At 50.1% G+C, this 25,800-nt stretch overlaps 1 protein-coding gene across 3 annotated transcripts in view; it reads left to right on the top strand.

The window, feature by feature from the left end:
* KIRREL3 (kirre like nephrin family adhesion molecule 3) overlaps positions 1 to 25,800 on the top strand; it is a 366,532-nt gene that overhangs the window by 222,802 nt on the left and 117,930 nt on the right. For 2 of the 3 annotated variants that reach the window (XM_088178057.1, XM_088178058.1), the window contains exon 2: positions 8,488 to 8,565. The exons of the other annotated variant lie outside the window; for it this stretch is intronic. In XM_088178057.1, coding sequence (XP_088034183.1) covers positions 8,488 to 8,565 — 78 coding nt within the window. The remainder of the gene's footprint in view (positions 1 to 8,487; positions 8,566 to 25,800) is intronic. 3 annotated transcript variants of the gene reach the window in all.

Consider the following 25,800-nt stretch of genomic DNA (forward strand, 5'->3'; position numbering starts at 1 on the left):
AGGCAGGGACACTCCTGCTGTTGTGTGGAATTCTAGACATGCATGTAAATGTGGCTCTCTGAGTGACAGGGGAGTGTTTATTCCACCATGAGGTGTTCCCACCAGGCTCCAGGATAATGTGCTGTGGTTGTGGCTGATGTTGCTTGGATTGGGGTGGGACATGGAGGGGTCCTTCAGCAGGAGCCACGAATGGTGCAGGGGCTTTCAGTGAAACGAGAAGCCCCAGTGAAATCAGACCTTCAGAGCAAACACTGCACTCTTAAGGAATCAAAGTATGTGGATTTTGAGTCTTTCTCCCTGTCAGTTTTGTTCTGAGCTGGCTTTGGAGTCTCACAATCCCTGCTGCTGAAAGCCCTCCTGGTTTGCAGGAGCACATCCTGATCCAGTCACTGGAGATGGAGCAGGAAGGCTCAACACAGCTTTAGATCAGCTTGATCCATCTTCCAAACACCCCTTCCCTTGCAGCCCCCCTGTTCACACAGACCCCTTGTGCTGTGGATTCTGGGGCTTTCCCAGTCTCTGGGCCATGTCCCCATCCAGGCATTTGATTTCCCTGGAGAACTTTTTTCAGTGGAAAAGGTGCTGCAGAAAGGTGGGATGGGTTCCATACGTGGAAAGTGGGGTCACTTTTCTTCTGTCTGGAGTTGAATGGTGGCCCCTGGGTTTGGTGGGGTGGAAGAAGGTGGCTGGAGGGGGTAACGTGGCATCAGTGCCACCATGGCCCTTGCCATGGAGGTCCCCAAGTCCAGGGCTGAGCTGCCAAGCAGAGCTGGGGGGAAGTGACACACAGCCCTTGGCTGGAGCAGAGGAACATCTGGAGGAGGTGGAGCAGTCACACAGGGTGAGGGACACTGCCTGTCCCCCTCTCCTGCCCTGCCTGTGTCCTGGGGGCTGCAGGAGCTCCCTGGAGCACAGGAACCTGTGTGGGCTGGTGAGCACAGCAGTGAGGCCCAGACAGATGTGCCCAACACCTGGCTGTCCTGCCCTGTCCCTGGTTGTCCTGCTCTGTCCCTGGCTGTCCTGTCCCTGACTGTCCTGTCCTGTCCCTGGCTGTGTCCTGTCCTGTCCCTCGTTGTGTCCTGTCCTGTCCCTCATTGTGTCCTGTCCTGTCCCTGGCTGCCCTGTCCTGTCCCTCGTTGTGTCCTGTCCTGTCCCTCGTTGTGTCCTGTCCTGTCCCTGGCTGTCCTGTCCTGTCCCTCGTTGTCCTGCCACCTCCCAGAATCAGCAAATCCTGTCGGTTCAGATCTCCTCCTGGTGGGATAACGTGGATGGTGATGTGTCCTGGTTTCAGGGAAACACCAGGAGAGACTGGGGATGCATGGACAGGTTTATTTATATTAATTCTTTAAATTCCCCTGGAAGTGTTGTTCCAGCCCTTCCTGCAGCAGCTCACTGCACTGGAACAGAACATTTGAAGACTTGGCTGGAGCTGCAGGTACAATGGGCTGTAGTGGAGCAGATTCATTCCCTGGAAGCCCTGGAAGTGCAGGTCAGAGCCAGCAGCAGGGCTTGGCTGAACAGCACAGGAATCTCACAAGGAGGAGCTGAGACCCAGGGCTGCATCAGAGGGGCTGAGCCAGGAGAGGTGCCTGGGAGAGGAGCTCTTGAAAAATACTCTAAAACTTGTGTGAACTGGGGGAAAATGCTGGAACTACACCTGATCCTGAAAGATTGTGAAAGGAAACACCGACCCCACAAGAGCGGAGCCTTCAGGAGTGGGGTATGGAGGCAGCAACCCAAAGTCACACTGCTCATTGAATTTGGGATCATGGGCAGCCCCACCAGCCTTTTCCCCTGCCTGGGTGTGATTTTTGCCATGATGTGGAATTCTCTGACTGTGTGGGATACCTGACCCAGCTCTCAGCACTGCAAACAGGAGTGTGTTTGATATTCACCAGTGAAGAAAAGAGATTGTTTCTACATAACCTTTTATTTGGTTTTCTTTCAAATAAAACCCTGTGTGGAAGTTATGACTTTTATAGTAGGAAATACAGAAAAAAAATACTTTTTTCCTGCATATGAGGTGTAGTTAAGCTGTGAAACTTGCTGCCCCAAGGCCTTAGCAAAGCATTTTGGACAATTTGACCAGTGTAAACACATGCCTGTGCACACAAAGCTGTGAAAGCTGTTTGTGTGAGAAGGTTCAAGTACCAACAGCCACCTTACTCTGGGGTGAATTGTTTTTCCTACTGCAGCTCCATCAGATTTCTTAGCTTCAGGAAAAGGAAAAAGAAATAATCCAAAGAATGACTGGATTTGAGGTTTGTGAAGATTTTTTTTTCTTCGCTTGTCAGATGCTCCCCAAATTGGACATGTTTGTGAGAGGTTCAGAAAAAGTGCATCAGCCATGAAGGGCTGGGGAGGAGAGTGGGGAATTCAGACAGATTCTGTTCTGAACTTAGGGACCAAAGGCTCTGTGTTGCCACTAGAGAAAAAAAACCTCTTCAAAACACTCCAATGCTGAGTTACAACTTGGAGGTGCCTCTTTCCCCTTCATTAGCCAGGGAACACAGGGATATCATTCTCTTTGCTCAGCAGCACAAATCCCTCTTCTTTCTTTCCCCTTCTGCCTTTTCCTGCTAAGAAGCAACTTTTAATTGTCTGGTACCAGGGCAGAGCTTGTTCCTGGCAAGAGCTGCCTCCTGTGTTTTTCTGCTTTTCCTCTTCAAGCTTCCAGTGCTGATGCCTTTCAAGGCACCTGGAGAGCTGGATTCCAGTGCACTCCAATATTCAAGGCATGTGCCTGTCCAAAGTTGTTTGTCCCAAACAATCTCCTCCTGGGTTATGGAGACTCCAGTTTTCTACTGGGTTGAAACAGGCACAGCAAAAATCAGCACATCCAAGCTTTCCTGTCTCTTTCCATTATGGTTTTTAACCCAAAAAAGAAATGTTTGAGAGAAGTTTTAAGGATCCTCCAGACCTTCACCTTTCAGCACCAGCAGGGACAACAGTCCTGGCACTGGTTTGTGCTATTGCTGTTCCTAAATGCTGGGAGGTTCCTCTCCAGTGGTGTTTAAGATAAATTTAGGTCTTAACAGAGGTTCTACACAGATTTTAGGGAGTTTTCCCTCGCTGTGCAAAGTTTAGCTATCCTCTCCAAGGTCTTCACTCTGTACAGCAATAGGAGAGGAGACTGGAATGATAAATTCTTCATCCAGAACAGGCTCCTGAATGGGGACAGTTTTCCACAAGCCCTGCTCAATGTCCTTCTCTCTTCCCAGGTCTGTGGGCTGTAGGAAAATAGCCAGTCATGTTTTCCATCTCGGAGCAATGAGCTGGCAAACATCTCTGCTCCATCTGTTTTCTTTCATTGATGGATTCTTTAAAGTCAGATTGTGGTCCCACAGGGACACACTCAACTAATCCTCTGCTTTTAAGATTTTATTTGTGCAATAAATGGATGACAAGGTGGTTTGCGAGTACATAATACAATAAATGGGTTTATAAATGCAACTTTTTTTGCAGAGCACTGTAGAATAAAATACAATACTACTCCAGCATTTAACACTGATCTCTGCTTCATTCATATTTCAAACAGTAATGTGCCCATTTTCTCATCTGGGAAGCCTCTTAGGTTTTTTAATACACTTTTATAAATTAACCAGGCACAGATTTAATAACAACAACATGTATTCTTATGGCTTTTTTCATCTCCAAAGATCTTGGATTGCTCTGCAGACTTTACAGTGTAATAGAGAAATTCCATGCCAAAGGATCTGTTTGCTCTCTGCCAACTGCAGCAGGAGTTTGGGTGGCTCAGGAATGCAAAGGACACCGAGGGAGGAAACTTGAACCCAGCACTCATGGCAGGAGAGGGAAAGGTGCTGCATGGGTGCCCAGGGCAGAAGAAGAAGAAGAAGAAGAACCTCTGAATAAGAGGTCACAGAGATGTTTGGGATGGTTCTGAGCCTGGAAACCAAGATGATGAAACACAAAGAAAATGTTCCTTCACGTATTTCTTCAAACTTTTGGGGTGCAGCATCCCTAGACACGGTGAAGTCAAGAGCATGGAAAACCTTGGGAGATCAGGTTTCCTGTCCATATTGCTTCTTTATCAAAGCACCCATGAACAGCAGGCAGCTCTATCCACCAGGACAGGAAACTTCTGAGCAGGAGGATGAGATTTCTCCATCAAAATGTGTAATAACCAAAATCTCTCCGATTTGGTGATGTAGGATCTTCTTCTGTCACCTTGCTGGCCAACTTAGGAAGGTGTTGAGCTCCTTTCCTTGGAGAATTTCATGCTCTTTGAAGAGCTGCCAGCTGAGTTTTTAGTTTCTGGGATCCTCAGGTGAGATAAGGCTTTTCCAGCCCTCTGCCTTTCCCAGTTCCCACATTTTTGTGTCACTGACAGTAGGATATCTGCCATGGAGGTTGCCCATTCCCCATCCCAGAAAGTAAAGCTAAACTCATGGATATAACACTCAATTAGAAATCCTTGGGTTTTATTTATCCTATTTATTTATCCTATTTACAGGTATCAAACTGCCATCACTGTAGAAGGAAAACATGACAAAATGGAAACGTGATATTTATGTTAATACAAAGTTTTAAAAATTTAATTTAAGAGACCAGCTGTTTCTGCTTCTCTTATAAGAGTTTAATTGGTATATAATAGCATAGTTAATTAAATACAAATCAATAGTTTAAACCAGCTAATTGATATTTAATATGTATGGGAAAATATAACTTACTTGTAATATCATTAGCTCAATATTAAATAAGCAATGGAATTGCAATTATGCCTTTACAACGATTATAAAGTTTATCGTTCTTTAATAAACTTGCAATTAGACAGGGTGAGCTGAAAAATTATTAAACAGGTATTATTGGGCTATTAAATGTTTATTATCATTCCTGGTGGGATACAGCTACACAATAGTACATATTGTGATTATGTTAATAAACCCTTATTACAGCTTTGCAGCTTTAGCCTTTAGTGCACCGGTGATCAGATATTTCCTTCCCTTCCTGAGTGCTGAGGGAAGGAATTGCCTTGAAACTGAGTCAGGAAATCCCATACAATGAAAGAACTGAGGAAAAAGCAGGAGGAATCTGTAGTTTGGGCCAGCACTGAGAGATCTTTCTTCCTAAACATCTTTCCCCAGGCTGAGGATCCCTTTCTCAAAGGTCTTGTTTGTCTTAATTGGCTTTTGCTTCGTTGTCACTGGCAATTTGTGCTTTGAAGTTGCTCCTGCTTTGCTCTTCTGCCAGTTTGGGGGTGAATTAATGCAGGTACTTCTGAGAAACTGGAAACCATGGTTCTGCTGTGTGGTTTCCAACCAGGATACTTTAGCTCCCACTTCATCTCCTACTTCATCTTCATTCTCTGCCATGCTGAGAAATTCAATTGTCATCACAAGGAAATGGATGGGATTGATTTGGGGGAGATGGGGACACGCAAGGGTTAAAACATTCTGGTTTTGGTGTGTCTCAGCAGCCGCCCTAGAGCCAAGATATTTAAAATGCTGGGTATCTGCTTAACTATTTTACCTGTAGGTAGCCACTAAAAGCCAAAATGGTGAGACATCCTTAGGCAGCAGAGTCATCTTGAAGTATTTTACCTTTTAAAGGCACTCTCAAGTATTTAAAGGTGCCTTTAGCTATAAAGATTTTTGCATGTTCTCACAAATTTATGGTATGAATTATTATAATGCAGTGCTTTTGTACAGCTCCTTTCATCATGGGATATCAAAGTGGTTTATAAGTGTTAATTATAGCACCCCTTGGGGAGGCAAACGAGAGACAGGCACCCACAGCAGCCTGCTGAGCCAGGCTCCAGAGAGGCAGGAACCCAAATTTCCCTGGGATCCAGCTCAGCCTGAGCCTCCCTCCCTCTCTGAGGGCTCAGCTGGGGCTGGGACCTGCTGGGCAGCACAGCCACTGCCTGCCCACAGCCCCCTTTTTGGGAGCTTTTTGCTCACTGCAAGGGGAAGGTGAGAGCTGGAGCTGAGTGCTGGGATGGTCCCGGGACACTGCAGCTCCTGCTGCCCCCAGCACTGCCCTGGCTCTGGGGCTGCCGTCGCTGGAAGGATGTGGAGCTGCTGCAGTGAGTCCAGAGATGCTCCAGGGCTGGAGCCCCTCTGGAGCCAGGATGGGAGAGCTGGGGGTGCTCACCTGGAGAGGAGAAGGATCCAGGGAGAGCTCAGAGCCCCTGGCAGGACATAAAGGAGAGCTGGAGAGGGACTGGGGACAAGGGATGGAGGGACAGGACACAGGGAATGGCTTCCACTGCCAGAGGGCAGGGCTGGATGGGATATTGGGCAGGAATTGTTCCCTGGCAGGGTGGGCAGGCCCTGGCACAGGGTGCCCAGAGCAGCTGTGGCTGCCCCTGGATCCCTGGCAGTGCCCAAGGCCAGGTTGGACAGTGGGAGGTGTCCCTGCCCATGGCAGGGTCCTTAAGTTCTCTTCCCACCCAAAGCATTCCATGATCTTGGTGATGTTTGTGCTCATGGTGTGTGCAGGGTGTGTCAGGAAAGCCCAGCCAGCACCCACACCCAGGTCCCTGTGTGCCCATCTGAGTCACAGCAGTGCTGCCTTGCTCAGCTGCACTCTGGGCTCTGCTGCCTTGTCTGGCACTAATCTAATTGTGTTGTTTTAATTACTTTGATACCTTGGTGCTCGTCGGAGGCTCAATAACAATCGATGGGGTTTTGTTTTCCTATCAATAAAGACATAAAGGCTCTCACCTGCCTTGCTGGCTCTGCTCAGTCAGCCCTGGGTGCTCTGGGCAGGATCACAGCTCTGCCAGGCACACAGAGTGTGTGTCCTCACAGCATCCTCCACAGAAACCCCCCAGGGTCAGCAAATCCTATCAATTCTCCTCACAGGCAGGGCTGAGCTGGGTGTCCCCACAGTCAGAGGCACCCAAGGCTCTGCACACCAACACCTTTCTGTGTTTGTGGCTGTGCACTTTGTGCACGGTGGAGCACCTTGTCTCTGCCCTGCCTTGTCTCTGCTTTCCACCATCAGAGGTGGGCAATGGTGGCTCATTACCCCTTCCTGTTAATTCAACACACCACTGAGAGTTCTGGTGGTTGATTCATCTTCCTTGATCTTTGGACATCTTCACCTGAGTTAGTCACCACCTTTTAAGGCTGATGAGAGAGTTCCAAGCCCCCAAAGACATCGTGGAAGGTGCAGTCACATTCTGGAGACACCCAGCTCTCTCCGGGGCATTCCCTCCAGGACAAGGCGATTTAGGAGAGCAATTAAATTTCAACTTACTCTGATTATTTCAAGAGACTTGCTTTTGTCTGAGCATCTTCCTCAGTGGGATTACACATGATTTTGGTTAGATGCTGATTCCTCCCTGGCCTTAGGACCAGGATCCTCCTGCAAGGTGGAGCCCTGTATAATGGTAGAGGAAGTGGGCTTGTGTGTACCCTGAGTGTCCTGGCATCAAAAGAAGCCTGGTTTTTTTCTATGCTTAGGCTCAAATTCGGCCTCACACTGTGCATAAGAGGAGGATGTAACCACTCTGCTGGGATGCCATGGCAGCGAGCACTGTTAGGGAGGGATTCTCTATATCTGGGTCTATACCCACGTGCATCTGGGGATCTTCCCTGCACATCACATCACATCACATCACATCACATCACATCACATCACACTTCCCTCTTCCTCTGGACACGATCCGGATCTGCCATTCAACCCCAAGTTTGCCTCGTGGCACTGAAAGCTGAGTTTCTCCAGCCTCTGCTCTGCTGCCTTCCCCTCCTGTGAGTGGCACAACTTCCCTTCCTCTTCCTCGGCAGAGGGGGCTCTGCACAGTCCACAGCCACATTAAGTAAACATCAAAGGGGCTTTGATCAGCGGGGCTGTGCAGAGCACAGAAGCCCCCGAGGAGCTCTGCAGGTCCGCAGGCAGCATTGGGGACATGGTACCTTAATTTTCTGCACTGTGACACAGGAGAATTTGTTTGAAGAACGAGAGCTCTCTGCCTCTCTGAGATGCACACGGGGAGATGCCTGTGCTCGCAGCCTACTTCTGGAAAAACCCACGCTCAGATCTCTCTGTTTGTTACCAAGAGTCAAAAAGCCCCATTAACAAATCAAGGCATCAAAGGCCTGTGCCTCCTCAGACTCTGGCACTCTCCTGCTCATAGGGTCACTTGCTTGCTTCTAAATGGCAAGATTCCTCAGGCCAGAATTATCTTCCCTACTGAGGCCATTTCCCATTTCACTTTGCTGCCCACTAAGGGAGAAAGGGATAAAAGAGTCCTGTTGTTGCAACACGCTGCTGTGGAGGAAGATGCAGCTCATTCCCTCACTTGGAATAGAGGAGTGCTTGAGGACAGGCAAAGGAGGAGATGCTGCCTCTCGTGTCTTTAGATAAGCCAAGCTCAGCTCTGGGAGGCTGACCCAAGATTCAGTTACTTGTCCACCTTCTTGCACTTTTCCTGAAGGGTGTCTCCAGCAGGATTTGCTCCCTGCAGCAGCCCCAGGTGCCTGCTCCTGTCTAACCCCACGCTCTCTTCTCTTGCAGAACTGGGGCTCCCAGGAAGAGGATGCTGCCTAGTACTGGGGTTCATGTACAAGGAGAAGTACCGCAGGATGACTGAAGGTGAGCAGCTCCCTCACCTTCTCTTCTTCCTCTTTAGCAACCTCATTGTGAGGGGCCTCACCTCTGAGCATGTGCTGGGTTCTTGTTCCCATCCAAAAAAGAGAAAATCCTGCTTCCCCTTTGATCTCTGGGACATCTTAGAGGGCATGCATGTGGGGAGCCCCCTCTGTGAAGCTGCAAGAGAAGAGCAGGAGCTCTGTAGTTCCATACATCCAAAACCCACTGTCTTTTCCTACAGAAAGGATTTGTGACACAGGAAGCTCTTGCAGCAATTGCTGCACCTACTCTTCTTATCCTAGTTGGGTGGCAGTGGTCACCGTGACACTTCCAGAATCCCAGTTCCCAGTGCCTTTGAACCTCTCAGAGTCACCATTACATTGCTCTTCAAACTTCTGCTAAAATGTCCCTATTTTATATTCCAGTCATTCCCCAAGTACTTTATGAGCATTGATTAATCCATAGAAATATCATAAATAATTATGAAGCATAATAGCTAAACAAAAACTATTTATGCTCAGAAGAACTGGCATCCTTGCTTCTGGTAGCTTCCTTTTCTGGAGCCAGCCTGGTGCAGCCTCTTCTGATTAATGCTGGATGAGAGAAGGAAAACCAGAGCCCTGTGAGATGGGAGGGCCTCCAGGATGTGTCACAGAGAGTTTGGCTTCCCTGAGGTCACTCTGGGAATTGGAAACTTGACCCAAGCGTGGATTTAACCCTTTTTAGGGACTCTGATTGGAAATAATTTGGACAAAGGGTGTGATCTCTTGCCCTACTGTGCTTCCTGTTTTGGAAACATCCGAGGTCATGCTGGATGGGGATCTGAATGACCTGACCTAGAGGAAGGTGTCCCTGCTCACTGCAGGGGGATCAGGTTGGTGACCCTGAAAGGTCCCTTCTAACCCAAACTATTGCATGATTCTTTTTCCCTGCTTTGCCAGCAGTTAGCCATGGGAGTGTCTGCTCCTGCAGGAAGTCTTTTTCCATGAGACTAAAAGGTGAGGGGTTTTTTTGGAGTAAAACTCTCATAGAGGCAAGTTTATGGCTCAAATATCAGTTAGAAGATCAAAGGTTCCTTCACGTTCCCAGGAGCCCTGATACTGAGTTGATAACATGGAGAAAGTACTTCACAAGACTTCACCTCGTGCTTGTTAATTACCACACACTCTTTAAACATTGATTAGAGGATGTTTTTAATGGGAAGGGGCTGCCCCATGGGACACGAGTGCTGTGAGAAGGTGCAGCCTCCCTCTCGGTGCCTTCCTGTCCCTCAAACCTCTTGGACAGGCTGCCTGTGGCTGCGCCCAGGGCCTGGGGATGCTCACAGGGTGTTGGAGGGCTGGCAGCACCCTGGGCATCCTGCCAATCCTTTGGGATGGCTCTGGTCCCCTGATGGATTCAGAGCCTGCGTCAGTGAGCCCCCTTTTCAGGCTGAGCAGGGCTTTGTGTGGAGAGAACAAAGAAACATGAAAGGCCAAAAGTAAAGCTTTTGTAAGGGAAAGGGAACAAAGTGTTCCTGCCTGACATGCAGCCAGTTTCTGGCCCCTGCAGGCTGCAGGGCCATTATGTTTAAAGGTACAATCTGCCAAAAAACAAAAGTTAGGGGGATTTCCATGGCTACAAAGACCACCTAGGACTTGTGTTTTCATTGGAAGCAGTTACAGATGACAAATGCAGACATCCAGTTTCCCGGGGTTTTGGTGGATGGCGGTGCAGATCCACCCTGTGTGGTGTGTGAGCTGGGCTGGGGTCAGATCTCTGGGCATCTACAGCAAGTTCCTGCCCAAGGTGCCTGAGCCAGACTCTTTGGGCCAGTTCCCTTGCCAGGGTGAGGAGAGAGAGCAGCTCCCCTCTTGTATTTGTGCCAAGTGAGAGTTCTTTCTCCCTTTAAAAAGAGGCTGAAGAACAGCCCTATTAATAATTACAAGGGAGCTGAAGGAATTGAAAGCACAGGAAGGCAGTGGGCAGTGGGATAAGATGAGGTGTGGGGTCTCCATCCCAAAGGAAACAGGTAATTACAGGGACCATTAGAGCCTTCCTGTCATTTACTGGAGACATCTGCAATGGCTTGGAGGCAGATAAGCACAAGAGGAGCTGGAAGCCTTGACAGTGTGGAAGAATCATTTGCTGATGGGAAATCATTTCTTAGGCTGGATTTAGGGAAAAGGTCCTTGCCCCAGAGGGTGCTGGGCACTGCCCAGGCTCCCCAGGGAATGGGCACGGCCCCAAGGCTGCCAGAGCTCCAGGAGAGTTTGGACAGCACTCTCAGGTGCAGGGTGGGGTTGTTGGGGTTGTTGGTGTGTCTGTGCAGGGCCAGGAGTGGGACTGGATGATCCTTGTGGGTCACTCACACCTCAGGACATCCTGTGGTTCTGTAATATGATGGTGTTGGCTGTCCCCACACAGCAGATCCAGTCTGGATGCTCACAGAGCAGTTTGGCAACCTCTCCCAGAGGGGTGAAATAGGTGTGGGTGAGAGATGCCCAGCAAAGCTCCTTGGTGGCATTGTGCTGTTTGTTGACCAGCTGGCAAGGGATGATGTCCATTAGCACAGCTGGCTCCAGATGTGTCTCTTCCAGCTGAGCTGGGTGCTGGATGAGGAGCCAAGATTGGTGTCCATGGATGTGTCTCTGCCACGTCAGTTCCATCAGTTCCTCATCTCAGTCTGTTTAGTGATCAGACAGGTCCAGGTGCAGTGCTGGAGCCTCTCCCAGCTGTCAGGCACACGTGGTGGGCACAGCACACCCAGTCCGGGCACTGTCCTTGCACTGCTGGGCTGTATCAGGTGCGATCACTTCTCGCTTTGTAAAGCCCTCAGCAGGAAAAGTCTGGATTTGGGGGTGGAATTTGGCTGGGGAGCAGGAAGGCACAGCTCCAGCGTGGCTGCTCGGCGCTCCTGTGATTGATGATGGGCACTGTGCTGTGCTCTGGGAGCTGTGGGGTGAGATGGAGCTGGTGACAGTTGTAGACAGAGGGAGAGGGAGAAGGAAAGGGAGAGCTGTCTGCAATGACGGCCGTGCAATAAAGACGCTTTGGAGTTAATCCTCCACCATCTGTCTTCATTCTGCTAATAACCCACTCAATCAGCTGCTGCCGACTGTTTGTTAACATTCAGAAACAGATACATAATCAGGAGGAGCGTGCTGTGAGCTCAGGAGGGGCTGGATTGCTCCCTGGGAACGGCTCTCCCTTGGCCATGAGGGTGGAGCAGTGGGAGCCACTGGGTGTCCCAAGGCACGGGCAGTGCAAGGGAGGTGATGCTGAGGCTGGAGGTGATGCTGGGGCTGGCAGTGAGCTGAGGCACCCTGCTTCTCCCAGGGCTTCAAGGTGATTTTGGAGTAGAAATATGTTTTTCTAGGAGGTGGGTCACCTTAGCCCCCCCAGGGAAAAGGATTTTGAGCTACTCTGAAAATTTGGGCTTGTTCTTCTACTCCCACTTCTCCTTTCTCGTGCAGTTCTCTCCCCAGGGGGTGTGCTGGAATATCTCTCTCTGCTCACCCATCATGCTTGCTCCCTCCCTGTCCATTCCTGCAGGTCCCAGGCTGGGCTTGCTCTGCTCTCCTCCGCAGTGGTCCAAGGCAGGAATTCAGATGCTGCTCCTGCAATTTGACTTCTTGTCTCCTGCTTTGACTACTTGCCAGCTCTAACTCGAGTCATTAGCAAGCGTCGCTGCAGCAATTATGGCACTTTTTGGCTGCCATTCATAAAGCTACTAACGGGAACGATTAAGCACTGAGAGGTGTCAGCCTTCACCTCCACCACCTGTTCCTGCCAGCCGCCGGCTGCTGGAAGGTGCCTCCAACAATGTTCCCCCAGGCAGGGTAGCGGGGCAGGGCAGCCCCCTGCCCTCCTCTGACCTCCCCTGTCCCCATATGTGCAGGGCAGGTGGCGTCTCCATGGGCTGGACACAGCTCTTGGAGGATGAGGAGTGGGCTTCATCCCCGTGCCCAGCACGGAGCGGGGAAAGGCACAGACGGATTTGGTGCAGCATCTTCCTCCTGGAGCAGTGAGTGGTTAATGATCTGTGCTCAGGGAAGGACAAAGCCTCCTCTTCAGAGGGATGCAAACGCTGCCTGCTGTGCCAGGAGAAGGCCGTGCTGCAGTTATCTCCGGCAGCAGCCGCTCTCTGCTGGTGTCAGGGCTGGGTTGTGCATTCAAGGTGTCTCCACTCAGTGCACAAAGCACAGCAGATCCAGCAGCCTGTGCTGCAGAGCTGCAGCTCCTCATAGCAACGAGAGCTCTGCCTTCTGTGCAAGGGGGAGAGCTTGGCAGATCATCTCTGCTGGGTAAGGGCTGCAGAAATCAGCTCAGGGAAGGGCTGCACTGATCCAAGGTGCACCTCTTCTCTTTAAAAGCCATGTGGCTTCAGTTTTGGGAGGGTGAAGAGACCTTGAAAGTTTTGCAGTCTGAGCTGCAATCTCATCTTGACTCTTCTGTTCTGAAGGTTTGGGATCTTATTTGAAGGCACTGGGATTAATGGAGAGCTCTGTCCTTTTGTTCATAGAATCCCAAAATATTAAGGGTTGGAAGGGACCTTAAAAATCACTTATGCCAACTTCCCCCTGCCGTGTTCAGGGAGACTTCCCACTAGACTCAGGTGCTCAAGGACTTGTCCAGCCTGACCTTGGACACTCCCACAACCTCCCTGGGCAATCTGTGCCAGTATCTGTCCACCCTCACAGTGAAGAATTTCTTCCTGATATCTGGTCTAAATTTCCATTTGTACCCATTTCCCCATGTCCTGTCACTACAGCTCCTGACAGAGTTCCTCTCCAGCTTCCCTGTGGCTCCTTCAGATACTGGAAGGTGCTGTAAGGTCTCCACACAACCCAGTCTTCTCCAGGAAGGTGCTTCCATCCACTTGTCAAGGTCATGGACTTGCTCCAACAACAAGTTGTTGGGGAAAGGGGGAGGTTCTGCAAAGATGGGATTCATCCACATTCCTCAGACATGGGACAGGGGTGAGCTGGCCCAGAGAGACAGGGACAGAGGTGGCCTAAATGGAAGGAGAGCCACCAGGCTGCTCTGTTTGGGATGATTCCTGCATCCATGCAGCCCTCACAGACTATGGATCAGAGAGCCATGGAGCCATACAGAGGTTTGGGTGGGAAGGAACCTTCAGGATCACCTAATTCCAGCCTCTGAAAGGTTGATTCTGCCTGCAGAGCTGGGCAGCTGCCAGTCCCTGCTCGTGTTCCCAGCTCTGGCTTCCCATTGTGACCTGAGAGCACCTGAGCTCCACGTGGGGCTTTGTCAGGGTGGCTCCAGTCTGCAGCAAGGTTTTGGTGCTGCCAGACATGGGGAGAGGATTGTGTGTGCACATGAAAGCTGGGTTTATGGCTTGTAATTATCTCGTAGCCATCCTTAGAACAATTATAGCTCCTCCATTATTAATAACTGGGATTCCAGTCCTTGTCATAGATCACAAAATGGAGAGGAAGCTCAACCCAGGGTTTGCATAATGTACCTTGGCCTAAATTGAATAATTGGTAAAATGGTGAAAATCGTTCGTTTTTCCCCCATTCCTTGGTGCTGGAATTAGTGAGATATTAGTGCAATTAGCCAGTGCCTCCATTTGAGGCTGCAATCACTTGGTTTGTAATTTAGAATAAATGTAAAAGCCCACTTATGCTTTCAAACGGGTTATTTGTCCTGTTTAAAAGTATCTAATGGCGTGGCTGTCATCTAAGCAAGATACATTTGACCCATTTCAATTTGTTTCCCTTTTAATCTGCTATCTGTTTTCCTGGATCTTTTTTTAATAAAAACATAAAGAAGAAGTAGGCGAGAGAGACCAAAGAGGGAGAGAATAGAGGCATTATAGATCCAGAGTTTATCATAAGCCAAAGTAACTTGAAATCAAGGCTGTTAAACTGCAGAAAGCAATAAAAAGAAAACACTATTTGGAATCGTTTAAAGGGCCGAGTGCCTTGTCAATGAAAGGTTGCTCTATTTGACTGCTTCTTAATAGCTTCTCTGAGGCAATCTGCAGCTCCTGCAGGAACCAGGCTGCAGCTCCTCCTGCAGCAGTGCTGCTGCAGGGCAGAGCTGGGGTCCCTGGGGAGCTGGGCAGCAGTGCTGAGGTGGGGAAATGCAATGCCAAGGAGGACAAGGAGGAGAAGAGATGGATTTAAACACCAAACTGGGTTAAAGTTTTAAAGAGTGTCACAAATATTGCAATCCTGGATAGTGTGGTGGGCACAGAGTGTGGATGCATTGCTGCTTGTAGGGCTGTGGGCAGAGCTGTGCCCAGTTCACTCACAGAATCATGGGATGGTTTATCTTGGAAGGGACTTTAATGCCCATCTCATTCCACCCCCTGCCACGGGCAGGGACACCTCCCCCTGTCCCAGGCTGCTCCCAGCCCTGTCCAGCCTGGCCTTGGGCACTGCCAGGGATCCAGGGGCAGCCACAGCTGCTCTGGGCACCCTGTGCCAGGGCCTGCCCACCCTCACAGGGAACAATTCCTGCCCAATATCCCATCCAGCCCTGCCCTCTGGCAGTGGGAGCCATTCCCTGTGTCCTGTCCCTCCATCCCTTGTCCCCAGTCCCTCTCCAGCTCTCCTTTATGCCCTGCCAGGGGTTCTGAGCTCTCCCTGGATCCTTCTCCTCTCCAGGTGAGCACCCCCAGCTCTCCCAGCCTGGCTCCAGAGCAGAGGGGCTCCAGCCCTGCAGCATCTCCATGTCGTCTCTGAACTCATTCCATGTCCTTCAGATGTCCCACTCCTCATCATCCATCCCCTCATCCGCTTCCATTTCTCCCGTGGAGAACAGAGGGACTCACAATATTTTTTCCTCCCAGAACCTGAGCATCCTTTCTACAATGGTCTGAGTTGCAGCTCCTGTCTCTGTCAGGTCTCGTGTTACTGCCTGGAGAGAAACCAGGGGATGGAGCCCCTGCTCCTTTGGGGAAAAAATGGCTTGTTCAGAGAAACTGCCTGTGCCCCTGCTCCAAACATCTCTCTGCTTGGCCGCCTCTCCTGCTCCCTGCCATGGTTCAAACTGGGTTCAGTGAACCCTTCCTGCCAGGAACACCTCTGATTAGAGCGTGGCACTGAGGCACAGTGGCATATTTGTGCCACCCATTAACAGCCCAGCAAGGCAGTTGCTGCCTCAGAATTACTTGGATTTATTGGAACACTTAATCTGGATCTTGCAAGTGACTTTTACATCTGCAGCAGCACAGGCTGAGCATGAATCTCCCTGAGCCTCAAGGATAAATAGGAGCTAGTCCCTCTTATCCCTGTAAAACGTGACCTTTCCTCCTCTACCAGATGCCAACAACCTCAGTGCTGCTGTAGAAGGTGAAACTTCTCTTGGCTCTCTGGCCTGACAGTGGAGAGGGTTCATCCTTTGGGTTCAGACCTGTGATGTGTCACTTGGTTTAGTTCAAACAGTGCTGGCTCTGCTCAGCCTCCTTGTGCATGCAGCAGAGCTCAACAGCCCAGAAACAACTCCAGTGCAACTGAGGAGTGGTTTTTGCACCACTTAATCAGTGCTTTGTCTCAGTTTCTTCTGTCTTCACTCAGAGCCAGGATTAGAAACACAAAGGAGATGAATTTTCTCGTGTTCAGGCTTGGTTGTTTATTAAATCTTATCTAAAGTACAGAAAGTTCAGCAGCACTTCCAGCTACCAGCTAAAAGTGAGCAAAATGGAGGTGAATTTAGCTGGTTACAAGGTTTCTTAAAGCTAAACAGTCCAATGGAGAATTAACACCTATATTATTTATACTTTTGACCCAATAACCAAACTCCTGTGACCCTCAGTGTGACACTGACTGTCCAACCAGAAACTACTGCCTGAAATCATGAAGAAGGAAGAACACTGAAAGGAGACAGCACCCCAAATCCTCTGTCTTGTCCCATACTTATTACTACATTATAAAAACCTCAAATTCCCGACTCTTCACCATGTGAAATCACACACTTCTATTTAATTACACACCCATGATTTTAACTTCATCACTCAAATTTGGAAGCTTCTCCAAGGCCTCAGCTCAAAAGCAGTGTTCTCCAGGGAGTCAGTGCCAGAAAGCACAGAAAGCCCAAAAAACCCAAGTTTCTGGGATCCAGCATTCCAACACCACCCCAGCATCTTCCCACAGCTTTGCCCCCTGGGCTTTGCATGGTCTGCACCCTGGAAATGGGATTTCTGCCAGGCTTTGCTCCCAGCTGCAGCATCCCTGGCACAAGCTGCCCTGGTGGCAGCTCCATCCCCAGCTCATCTCCAAGCTCCCCTGGGATGTGGGGGGAACTTGGCATTGCTGTCACTCGCAGGGAAAGTGCCACCCCTGGACTGTCCCCACACGGACAGAATTGATCAGGGTAAGCTGCATTGAGCCTTTTGTTCTTTATCTGACAAAGGCTTTGGGAAGGAAGAGGAGAGTGCACGGAGCCCAAGGAGTTGTTAAGGATGCGTTGTTATCTCAGAGGTCTCATTGATATTTCCGTGATGCTTTGTGCGTCTGGGAGCTGAACAAGGCAGGGATGTAAGTGAAACCTGAGGAAAAGCCGTGTAGGAGCTGCCTGTGCCTGGTGTCGGGGGGAAACTGTGCCTGAGTTGGGTCAGCTGGAAAGCCAGGTAAGGCAGGACCTGGCTGTGAGCCGAGCCCTGGCTGGTGCAGCACACACATTCCCGAGGATGCTGCAGGGGGAAGGTGTGGTCACTGCTCTGAGAGGGAAAGGACAGCAACACACACGGGGCTCTTTGGGGAAAAAAGGCCAATTTATTGTACAGACAGCCCGGATTTAAAGTGTGTTAGTGCAGCCAGGACAGGACAGGAGCTCATTGGACAATTGGGAAAAATATCCTTGGAACAGCACCTCAGGATGTGTCCCACGGGAAAGACACCAGGGGTTAATGTTGGTGATGAATTCCACTCTGTTTGTCACCATGTTGTCACCCTGGGAGACTCCTCCCTAACTGAAGCTGCAGTCAGCTTGTCAGCCTGGGAATGGAGCTGAGAGTCAGGAGAAATCCAGGCCTGGAAAGAATTTCCAAGCTGGAATTCCCCAGCTCTGTGAATGTGTGTGTCCACAGGAAGGATCCTGTGTTACCTGCTGTCTATTCTCCCTGTTATAAATGAGAAACAAAAGTCTCGATATTCAGCAAAATTTAGATTGCTTTATTTGGTATGGAAAGAGCAAGCAGTGCTGGGGAACGTGAGGGGTCACTGCCCACTCCACGCTCCACCCAACCTTGGTTTCCAATCTCTTCTTATACTGTGGTTTCTCATTGTAATCAATAATTTTTGGTTTTTTGCTGTCATAATTTTGCCAGGTAAGCAGTGGTGGTCGAATAAACATCCTTACACAAATTCACAAAGCCTTTGGGTGATAATCAGTCACAGATAGCCATCTGGGCCTTGTAGATAACCACCAGAGAAGTTCTGGGAGTCTGGTCCTTGAGATAGGCATCATTGACAAAGGCAGGAAGGGCTATTGGGAAGTCTGATTTTGCAAGCTGGTAATCTCTACAACTTATTTGGAAAACATAACATAACATAACATAACATAACATAACATAACATAACATAACATAACATAACATAACATAACATAACATAACATAACATAACATAACATGGTGATCTTAAACAGAATTATTTAATCATATAATTTCCTTTATCACGTGTCCATGCTTCACTTCAGAGCTGAGTATTCTGGTTTATACAAACCCCAATACTTTTGTGATTAACACAAATCTATCTCAATTATCACACTCCCCAATTTCCTGCTGCTCTCTGCTCCTTAGGAGAGGGGGAGCAGAGCTCCATCCATGATGTTCCAGCTGTCTACAGTGGCAGTAGAGCAGCTGAACAACTCTGCTGCTCATAAATCTGACCCAAAGCTCGGGAGCTTTACGGTAACGGTGTTGTTGTAGCAGTTAATGGTCGAAGGGTATCATTTTATCTATTGATTTGAGCAGCAGTCCCCTGTGGAAAGCTATTGCTGCGTGGTCTTAAATAAATGAATACAATCCTTCCTCACACCCTGAGCAGCAGCATCAGGCATTGCAGGAGCTGCCTCTCTTGCTGTTCAGCCTGCAGGTGTGTCCAGGAGAACCTGGATCCTGGGGAGTCTGTACACTGCTCCTTTGCAGGGACTTCCTTTGGAGGCCCCACTAAAAACATTTCAGACAGGGACTCTTCACAAGGGCATCTAGTGGGGGGACAAAAAGAAATGGCCTAAAGCTGCAGGAGGGATACTGGGAGGAAATTCTTCCTTGTGAGGGTGCTGAGGCCCTGGCACAGGGTGCCCAGAGAAGCTGTGGACTCCATCCCTGGAAGTGTCCAAGGCCAGGTTGGAGCAACTTGGGATAATGGAAGGTGTCCCTGTCCATGGCTGGGGGTGGATGAGCTTTAAGGTCCCTCCCGACCCAAACCATTCTGGGATTCCATTATTTATATACATGGATCAGTATCTAGGGTGGGATATAGATTATTTCAGCCACTTGAATTTCATTGCCTCTGCCATGCCCTTTTAGATCCTTTCTGGAACTGAAATGGGATGTGCACCTGAGGAAAATGGCCAGTTGTTGGTAAAAGCTTGTCCTGTGAACTGCACCTGGAAGCAGGCAGAGATAAGGTTGTGGACCTCACCTTGCCACAGCCTGTCCATTTTTTGGTGCTGTGGGCTTTGGGCCAGTTTATTTTTAATCAGGAGGTGGGGGGACATGAATGACAGGGGGTCCAAGGCTTCTGCTGGAGATGGCAGCTCTGGCTTTCCCACCTCCACACTGCTCCAGGCTGAGTTTCCCCTGGAGCTGTATCTGCTGATAGTTTTCCTCTCTCTGCAGAGCTGCTGCTGCAGCCTGGGGTCTGTCATTTAGCTTTCCTCCCTTGTGTCCATGGGGACCCTGGCAGGGAGGCTGCTGGCAGCAGTGTGAGCAGTGATGCCAGTCACACTGCTGACACAGAACCATGGAATTGTTTCCATTGGAAAAGACCTCGAAGGTCACTGAGTCCAGCCAATAATCCAGCACTGCCAGGCCACCACTAAAGGAATGGTGACCACCAGAGCAGAGCCTGGACAGGCAGATCTGACCCTGGACAGGCAGATCTGGCTCTGCCATGGGGTCAGGTGCTGATGGTACAGCAAACCCCCTGACATGGACACGACAGCCTGGCTGTGTGCAAGTCTCCAGCTCTCAAGGTATCTAGAAGCCATTGCTTTCAGGAAAACAATCCAGATTTTGGTCAGAAAGGGGACAGGATTGTGACAGAGCACATCTCCACCCAAGGCTGGAGAAAGGGGGAGAGCATCATTGCTGCTATTTTAGGGGGCACTTGTGGGGCACAGACACTGCAGTGCACACATGGCTGCAAGGAGACACCAGGACTGGTCCTGCCTGCTCTGGATGTCCAGCCTCCCTTCCTGGAGCAGACACATGCTTTCTGCAGGCAGAGATGGTTTGCTGCTGCCCAGACTGGAGCAATGAAGCAGTAGAGAGCTCCTGTCCCTGAGAACATCAACTAAAACCACTGCAGCCTTGTAAGTCCCACCCTGAGGCACACTCAGGATGGACAAACTGCCAGCTCTGCCATTGACATGGCTCTGGAGCCAGCATGAAGAAATCTGTGCAATTGTGAGAAACTGGAGAGCTGGAGCATTCCAGCCCAACAGGCTGTGGGGTGGCAGCAAAGCCTGGTGTGAAGATGAAACCCTCTGGTGTTTGGGCACTGGGGAGCTGGTGCCTTTGCTGTGCTTGGAAAAGGCTTCAATCGCTCATTTTGGAGCTCCATGCCCAGGGTTTTTTCCTGTGTGTCACATAACACCATGCCTGCAGTCCCAACCTGCAGCATGAAGCTCTTAGAGGAGCAGTGTGAGGCTCTATTTCACTGCTATAATGACTAAATGGGATGAAATTGTGTGTTTTAGGCCAGCAGAATGATCCTGCTTCCATTCCTCAGTGAAGTGGGACTGTGTTGGATTTGGCTGAAGGACATTGCCAAGCACCCAGCAATGCTGGGTTTGAGCTGACTTGGTTTTAAACCCTTCTAAAAATTCTTTTATCATAAGGAAATAGGGAAATCTGGGTGTGAAGTGTCCAGCTGAGTGCTGCAAGTCCTGCTTTTCTTGTTTGCTGTACCTGGCCAAACCCTCACCCCTGTGTTCTCTCAATGTGATTGAAGCCTTCAGGCTGAGGCTGATGAAGGTGGGAGGAGTGGGAATGGTCAAAACCCTGCAGCATAGGTAGGGAGCATATGGGAGGGGGAGAGTGAGTGGAATCCCCCAGGCCAGGCAGCCAAGGCAAGGATTGTTTAGTACCCAGGGCTGCCACGATGAACCTTCAGAGAGCAAAGAACATCAGCCACAAACCTTCCCAGTTCCCTCCAGTGCAGCACCAGTCTCAGGGTCAGTATCTCCGTGCCCATTTACATCCAGTATTTGCTCCCATGGGTATTTACTCCTCTATAAATGTATTAATGGAGCTAATCTTAAAGCATATCCAGAGATATAACTTGAGATGGAGGGATTTTTTTTTTCCCCCTTTAACAAAGATGAAGCTTTTATATAGACGGGAAAAGAGAAGGGAAGTGAAATGTTCAGTGACTAATGATCCTCATCAATATTCATGAGAGTCAGTAGCATTCCGAGATTTAAAATAAAGGAAGAAAGAGAGAAAGGCATTGACTCCTTTAGAAGCTAAATGAAATATTTAGGTTGACCTGGAGATAAGTGTGCTGGGTCGTTGTTGCCATCAGCTCCGACCAGCGTTCAATCCTGGAGCTTTCGAAGGGGGAGCTGAGCTGCTGGTGGATTTTTCTGGAGACAGGAAAGGTCTGGGTGGGCTCACACAGCAGCAGAAACTTTCAGCTGAGGGTCAAATCCATGCTGGGCCAGGTGCTGTGACACCTCCCAGGCAGGGAGGGAACAATCCCTGCCCCAGGAAGCTGCTCCCCAGCCAGTCAGAGCTGCAGTGTGGAATTTCATCCAGGGGGTTTATCCACAGCCAGGCTGGGATCAGGCATGGCCTGTCCCAGGTGAGTCCCAGCTCACACCATCCACCAAAGGCCATCCCCTGAAGTGAGGCTGCTCTTTGGGACAGGGGATAGCCTGAAGTGGTGGTTTGGAGGGTGCAGGGGACACTGATGGATCTAAAGCAGCTGCAGGGCTCAGCTACCTGCTGAGAATATCCTTCCTCCAAGCTGCAAACAGCTGTAGATACTGGGGAGCTGATTTGCTGCTGTGGGAGGTGTCTCCTTATCTGCTGTGCTGTTTTCCTTCCTTCTTGCCCATCTCTACTCCCAGAAAATCACCCCAATTGTACCTAACTTGAAGGTGAAGTTTTAAACCCCTCAAGATACTTTTAAATAGATGGGGAAAGCTTAATCCTTCCCCATCTCTGTCTTTTTTCAGCTGGGTGGGAGGAGAAGGAAAACTTCTGTAGAGAAATAGCTGAAGTAGAGGTTTGTGAGGATGTAGGGTGGGTGTGAGGATGCTCTGGATGTGCAGGAGTGATGGTGGGGACAGAGGGAACACCAGGACCTTAACAAACAGATTTAACTGCAGACAGAGCACTCCAGGCCTGGAAGAGAGGCTTCCCCCACCTTCTGCCTGCTCCTCTTCTAAATCCTTTTCCTTTCTGCTTCTGCAAGTTGCCCTTGTCTCCCTCTGCTTCTGAGGCTGCTCCTTTTCATTTCTGAGCCATCCCTTCCTCCTGTGAGTGGCAGCTGTCCCACCCCTGCCGAGGTCTTTGCCCTTGAGACCATCTTTGATCTGTGCCCTGATAGAAGGGCCGAGTATTGACTTTGGCTGTGGCTTCATTAAGAGGCAGCCTCATTTGTCAACTTGTTTGTTTCCAGAGCTGCTTGGGAGATGGCAGAGCCTGCATCCCCTCTGAGCCAGAGTCCAGAATTAACTCCCTTTTCAAGGGTTTCCATCAAGGTCATTGCAGGTGCCCCTGCCCAGCTCTCTCCTCCTCATTAATCGATGTCACTGAGGCTTTAAGCAAAGTTAGATCTGGTGGGAGTGGGGATGGGAGACCTGCCCAGGCTCTGGGGGCTGCCAGAACCCAGGGACAGGGGTGTTAGTGAATCCAAGGTGCTCCCAGCTGGAAAAGAGGTGTCTGCTCATAGGGAAATCAGAGCTTGGGTGAGCTCTCCATGGTGGGATCCTTGCAGGAGGTTCTCTAGGTCTGGCTGTCTAAGGACTGTGAGTAATGAGGATGGATTTGTCTTGTCAGTTGTCATCAGGGCTCTGGTTGCAGTCCAGGTGCTCAGGTGGGTGAAGTGAACGAGTTACCCAGGCTTTCCTGCACTCCTGGTGGGCAGGGAATAAAGCACTGACCAGTGTTTGCTTGTAGGGTTTGCCCTGTGAGGGGTCACCTCCCTGCACTGCAGGGACCTCACAGATGCCAGGGATGCCCAGGGGCTGCTCCTTGGAGGATCTGGGGGGAAACAATCTTGCCCTACACTCACGTGAAGCTGAAACTCTAAACATTGTCACTCTCAGGGCTGTTCAGGGATTTGGAATGGCTTCACACCACAGCCCTGGGAAGAGGAGAGGTTCATGGCAGTGCACGAAGGGTATCACAGAATCAAAGAATTATGGAATGGTTTGAATCGGAAGGGGCCTTAAAGACCATCTTGTTCCAATCCCCTGCCATGGCAGGGACACCTCCCAGTACCCCAGGTTGCTCCCAGCCCTGTCCAACCTGGCCCTGGATACCTCCAGGGATCCAGGGGCAGCCACAGCTGCTCTGGGCACCCTGTGCCAGGGCCTGCCCACCCTGCCAGGGAACAATTCCTGCCCAATATCCCATCCAGCCCTGCCCTCTGGCAGTGGAAGCCATTCCCTGTGTCCTGTCCCTCCATCCCTTGTCCCCAGTCCCTCTCCAGCTCTCCTTTATGTCCTGCCAGGGGCTCTGAGCCCTCCCTGGATCCTTCTCCTCTCCAGGTGAGCACCCCCAGCTCTCCCAGCCTGGCTATAGAGCAGAGGGGCTCCAGCCCTCAGAGCATCTCCACGATCTCCTCCAGCTGGTTCATGTCCCTCCAGTGATGCAGACCCCACAGCTGGAGGCAGAACTGCTGGTGGGGTCTCATCTGGTTGGGGCAGAACCCCTCCCCTCACCCTCTGGCCACACTGTCCCATTGCCCAGGGCCAGAGCAGAGGATGGAGCTCTGCTCCCGGGGGCGTTCCCAGACCTGTGCAGGTGAAGCAGGTGAAGACAAAAAGCCAAACTTCCCTGGGGTCCAGTTTCCTGCAGATCTTTAAGTCTCACTGCCCTCGTGAGGAGGGGTCTATGAGGCTGCTTCCAGCCCAGCCCATGGGAAGGAAAGCAGCTCAAAACCCAGAAATTCCACAGCTCAGCCGTGCTGCAGGGGTTAAAGCTCTTTGAGTGCTGGGTACTTCCACACTCCTGACAGCACAGAGGGAGCTGAGGGAAGATGTTCCTGGCTGTTGCCACGGGCATTTTGCTTCAGCAGGTCCCGAGGTGATAAGGCAGCAGTAATTGTGCAGCTCCACGTGGGCTGCGATGGGACTGGCACTGCAGCAGTGCATGGGGGAGCACGGAGCAAAGCCAGGGAGAATTCTGGCTGTGGTGGCAGGAATGGCCCAGGGATTAGAAAGCAGGTTGTAAGAGGAGGTAAATTTATATAGTCTGGAGGAGGCTCAAGGGGAGACACGACCAGAGTCTATAAATACACGCAGAAATAGAAACCAAGGGAGGAAATTATTCAGCAGGAGAGAGGACAAGGAGCAGTGCCTGAAGCAAAGCAAGAAAAGTTTATTCTGGGTGTTGCACGGAGGGAGAACAGCCTTCAGCACCTGGCTGGGATGGGGTGCCAGCACTGCCAAGCTCCTGCCCTGTTCCCCCAGCCCTCTGAATGCCTCTCAAAGCTGGGTGCTCCCCCTCCTAACACAGCTCTGCTGTGTTTTACACCGTCCCCACCTCATTTCTTCCCTGCCAGCCGTCTCACACGGGCGTCTGGCACCCAGCCGCCCCAGCATGCCTTCCAAGGTTTAATAAAACAGATTGAGATGCACTTGGGCTTGTGGCTTGACAACTGGTTCCCCTTGGACAGGAACATTTGCCTTCGCTGGGTGACAATGCTTTGAGTCCGTCGCCTCAGGCACTGTGGCTCATTGCTAGTCATCTCTCCAATGAATAATACACAGGCCTGAATCTCTGTCTGCATACATCTTCCTTTTCTGTAGGATAATTTAATGTTATCTTTGGGCCTCCTGCTTCAAAGATGAAGAGATTACTTCAAACCTGCAGCCTGCAACCACAGCCATTGGTTTCAAACGTCATTAAGTTTCATTATAACAAATAAACACTGCAATGACATTTATAAGTTACCAGAGAGCACAGAAACACAAATATGAAGCAGATAAACTGCATTTGATCCAAATAATTACTGCAGGCAATATCGAGCTTAGGCTGAGCTGGCAGGCGGGTGCTGGGTAATTTATAGGTGTCCATAAGGCACTGTGGTGCACATTGCTTCTTAAAAATGATGATGATGGTTATGTGTCTGTCTCTAAAGCCTCAAACAGGTTATGTGCCTGCCTCCTTGAAGGCAGGGAGCTTTTCCTCAAGTCAGAAATGGACCCGGCACAGGCAACTGTTACTGCTTGGGGACTTTCCTCTCACCATTCCTCAGGATTTCAGCCTGAAAGGGATCAGTGTTTGAAGTCTGCTGCGATTTAAGCTGCAAAAGAGCCTTATTTATTTATTTATGTGTTTGTTTATTTGTTTTTCCTTAGGGGTATTTATCCCCACTGCAGATAAGCTCTCAATAGTGGGGAATCCTTGGGGAGAGATTTCCACTGATTTACTCCAAGGGAGTATAATTCTACACTTGGAGAATAATGCAATATTAGAATACACTGACTTGGAAGGGATCTGCTCCTGATTAATGATAATGAAGTTCCTTTCATTTTGACTCCAGGCTTTATACCAGCAGCTCTGAACCCTGAGCAAGGGCTCCTCTACCAGCAAACCAGGTGGAAAAGCATTTCCTCCAGCTGTCCCCCAAAAACCTGAGTGCAAGGGGGTTTCTTGCTGTGCTGGGTGTGTGAACTCTCCCAAAGCTTTGCCCTGCTCTGGGGTGAGAGCACATCATCTCCTAAGTGACCCCAGTGGGGTTTGTCATTCCCAAATCCTGCAGGCAGCAGCCCAGGAGGGGGGTCAGACACAGCTGAGCTTATTGACAAGCATCTCTCATTACCTGCTAATTAACACAGCAGGCTGGAACGTGCTAATCTGCTCTTGGGCCGGGGTTTTGC

The sequence above is a fragment of the Sturnus vulgaris genome, chromosome 23 (assembly GCF_052056855.1).
Source record: "Sturnus vulgaris isolate bStuVul1 chromosome 23, bStuVul1.hap1, whole genome shotgun sequence".
Taxonomy (NCBI): domain Eukaryota; kingdom Metazoa; phylum Chordata; class Aves; order Passeriformes; family Sturnidae; genus Sturnus; species Sturnus vulgaris.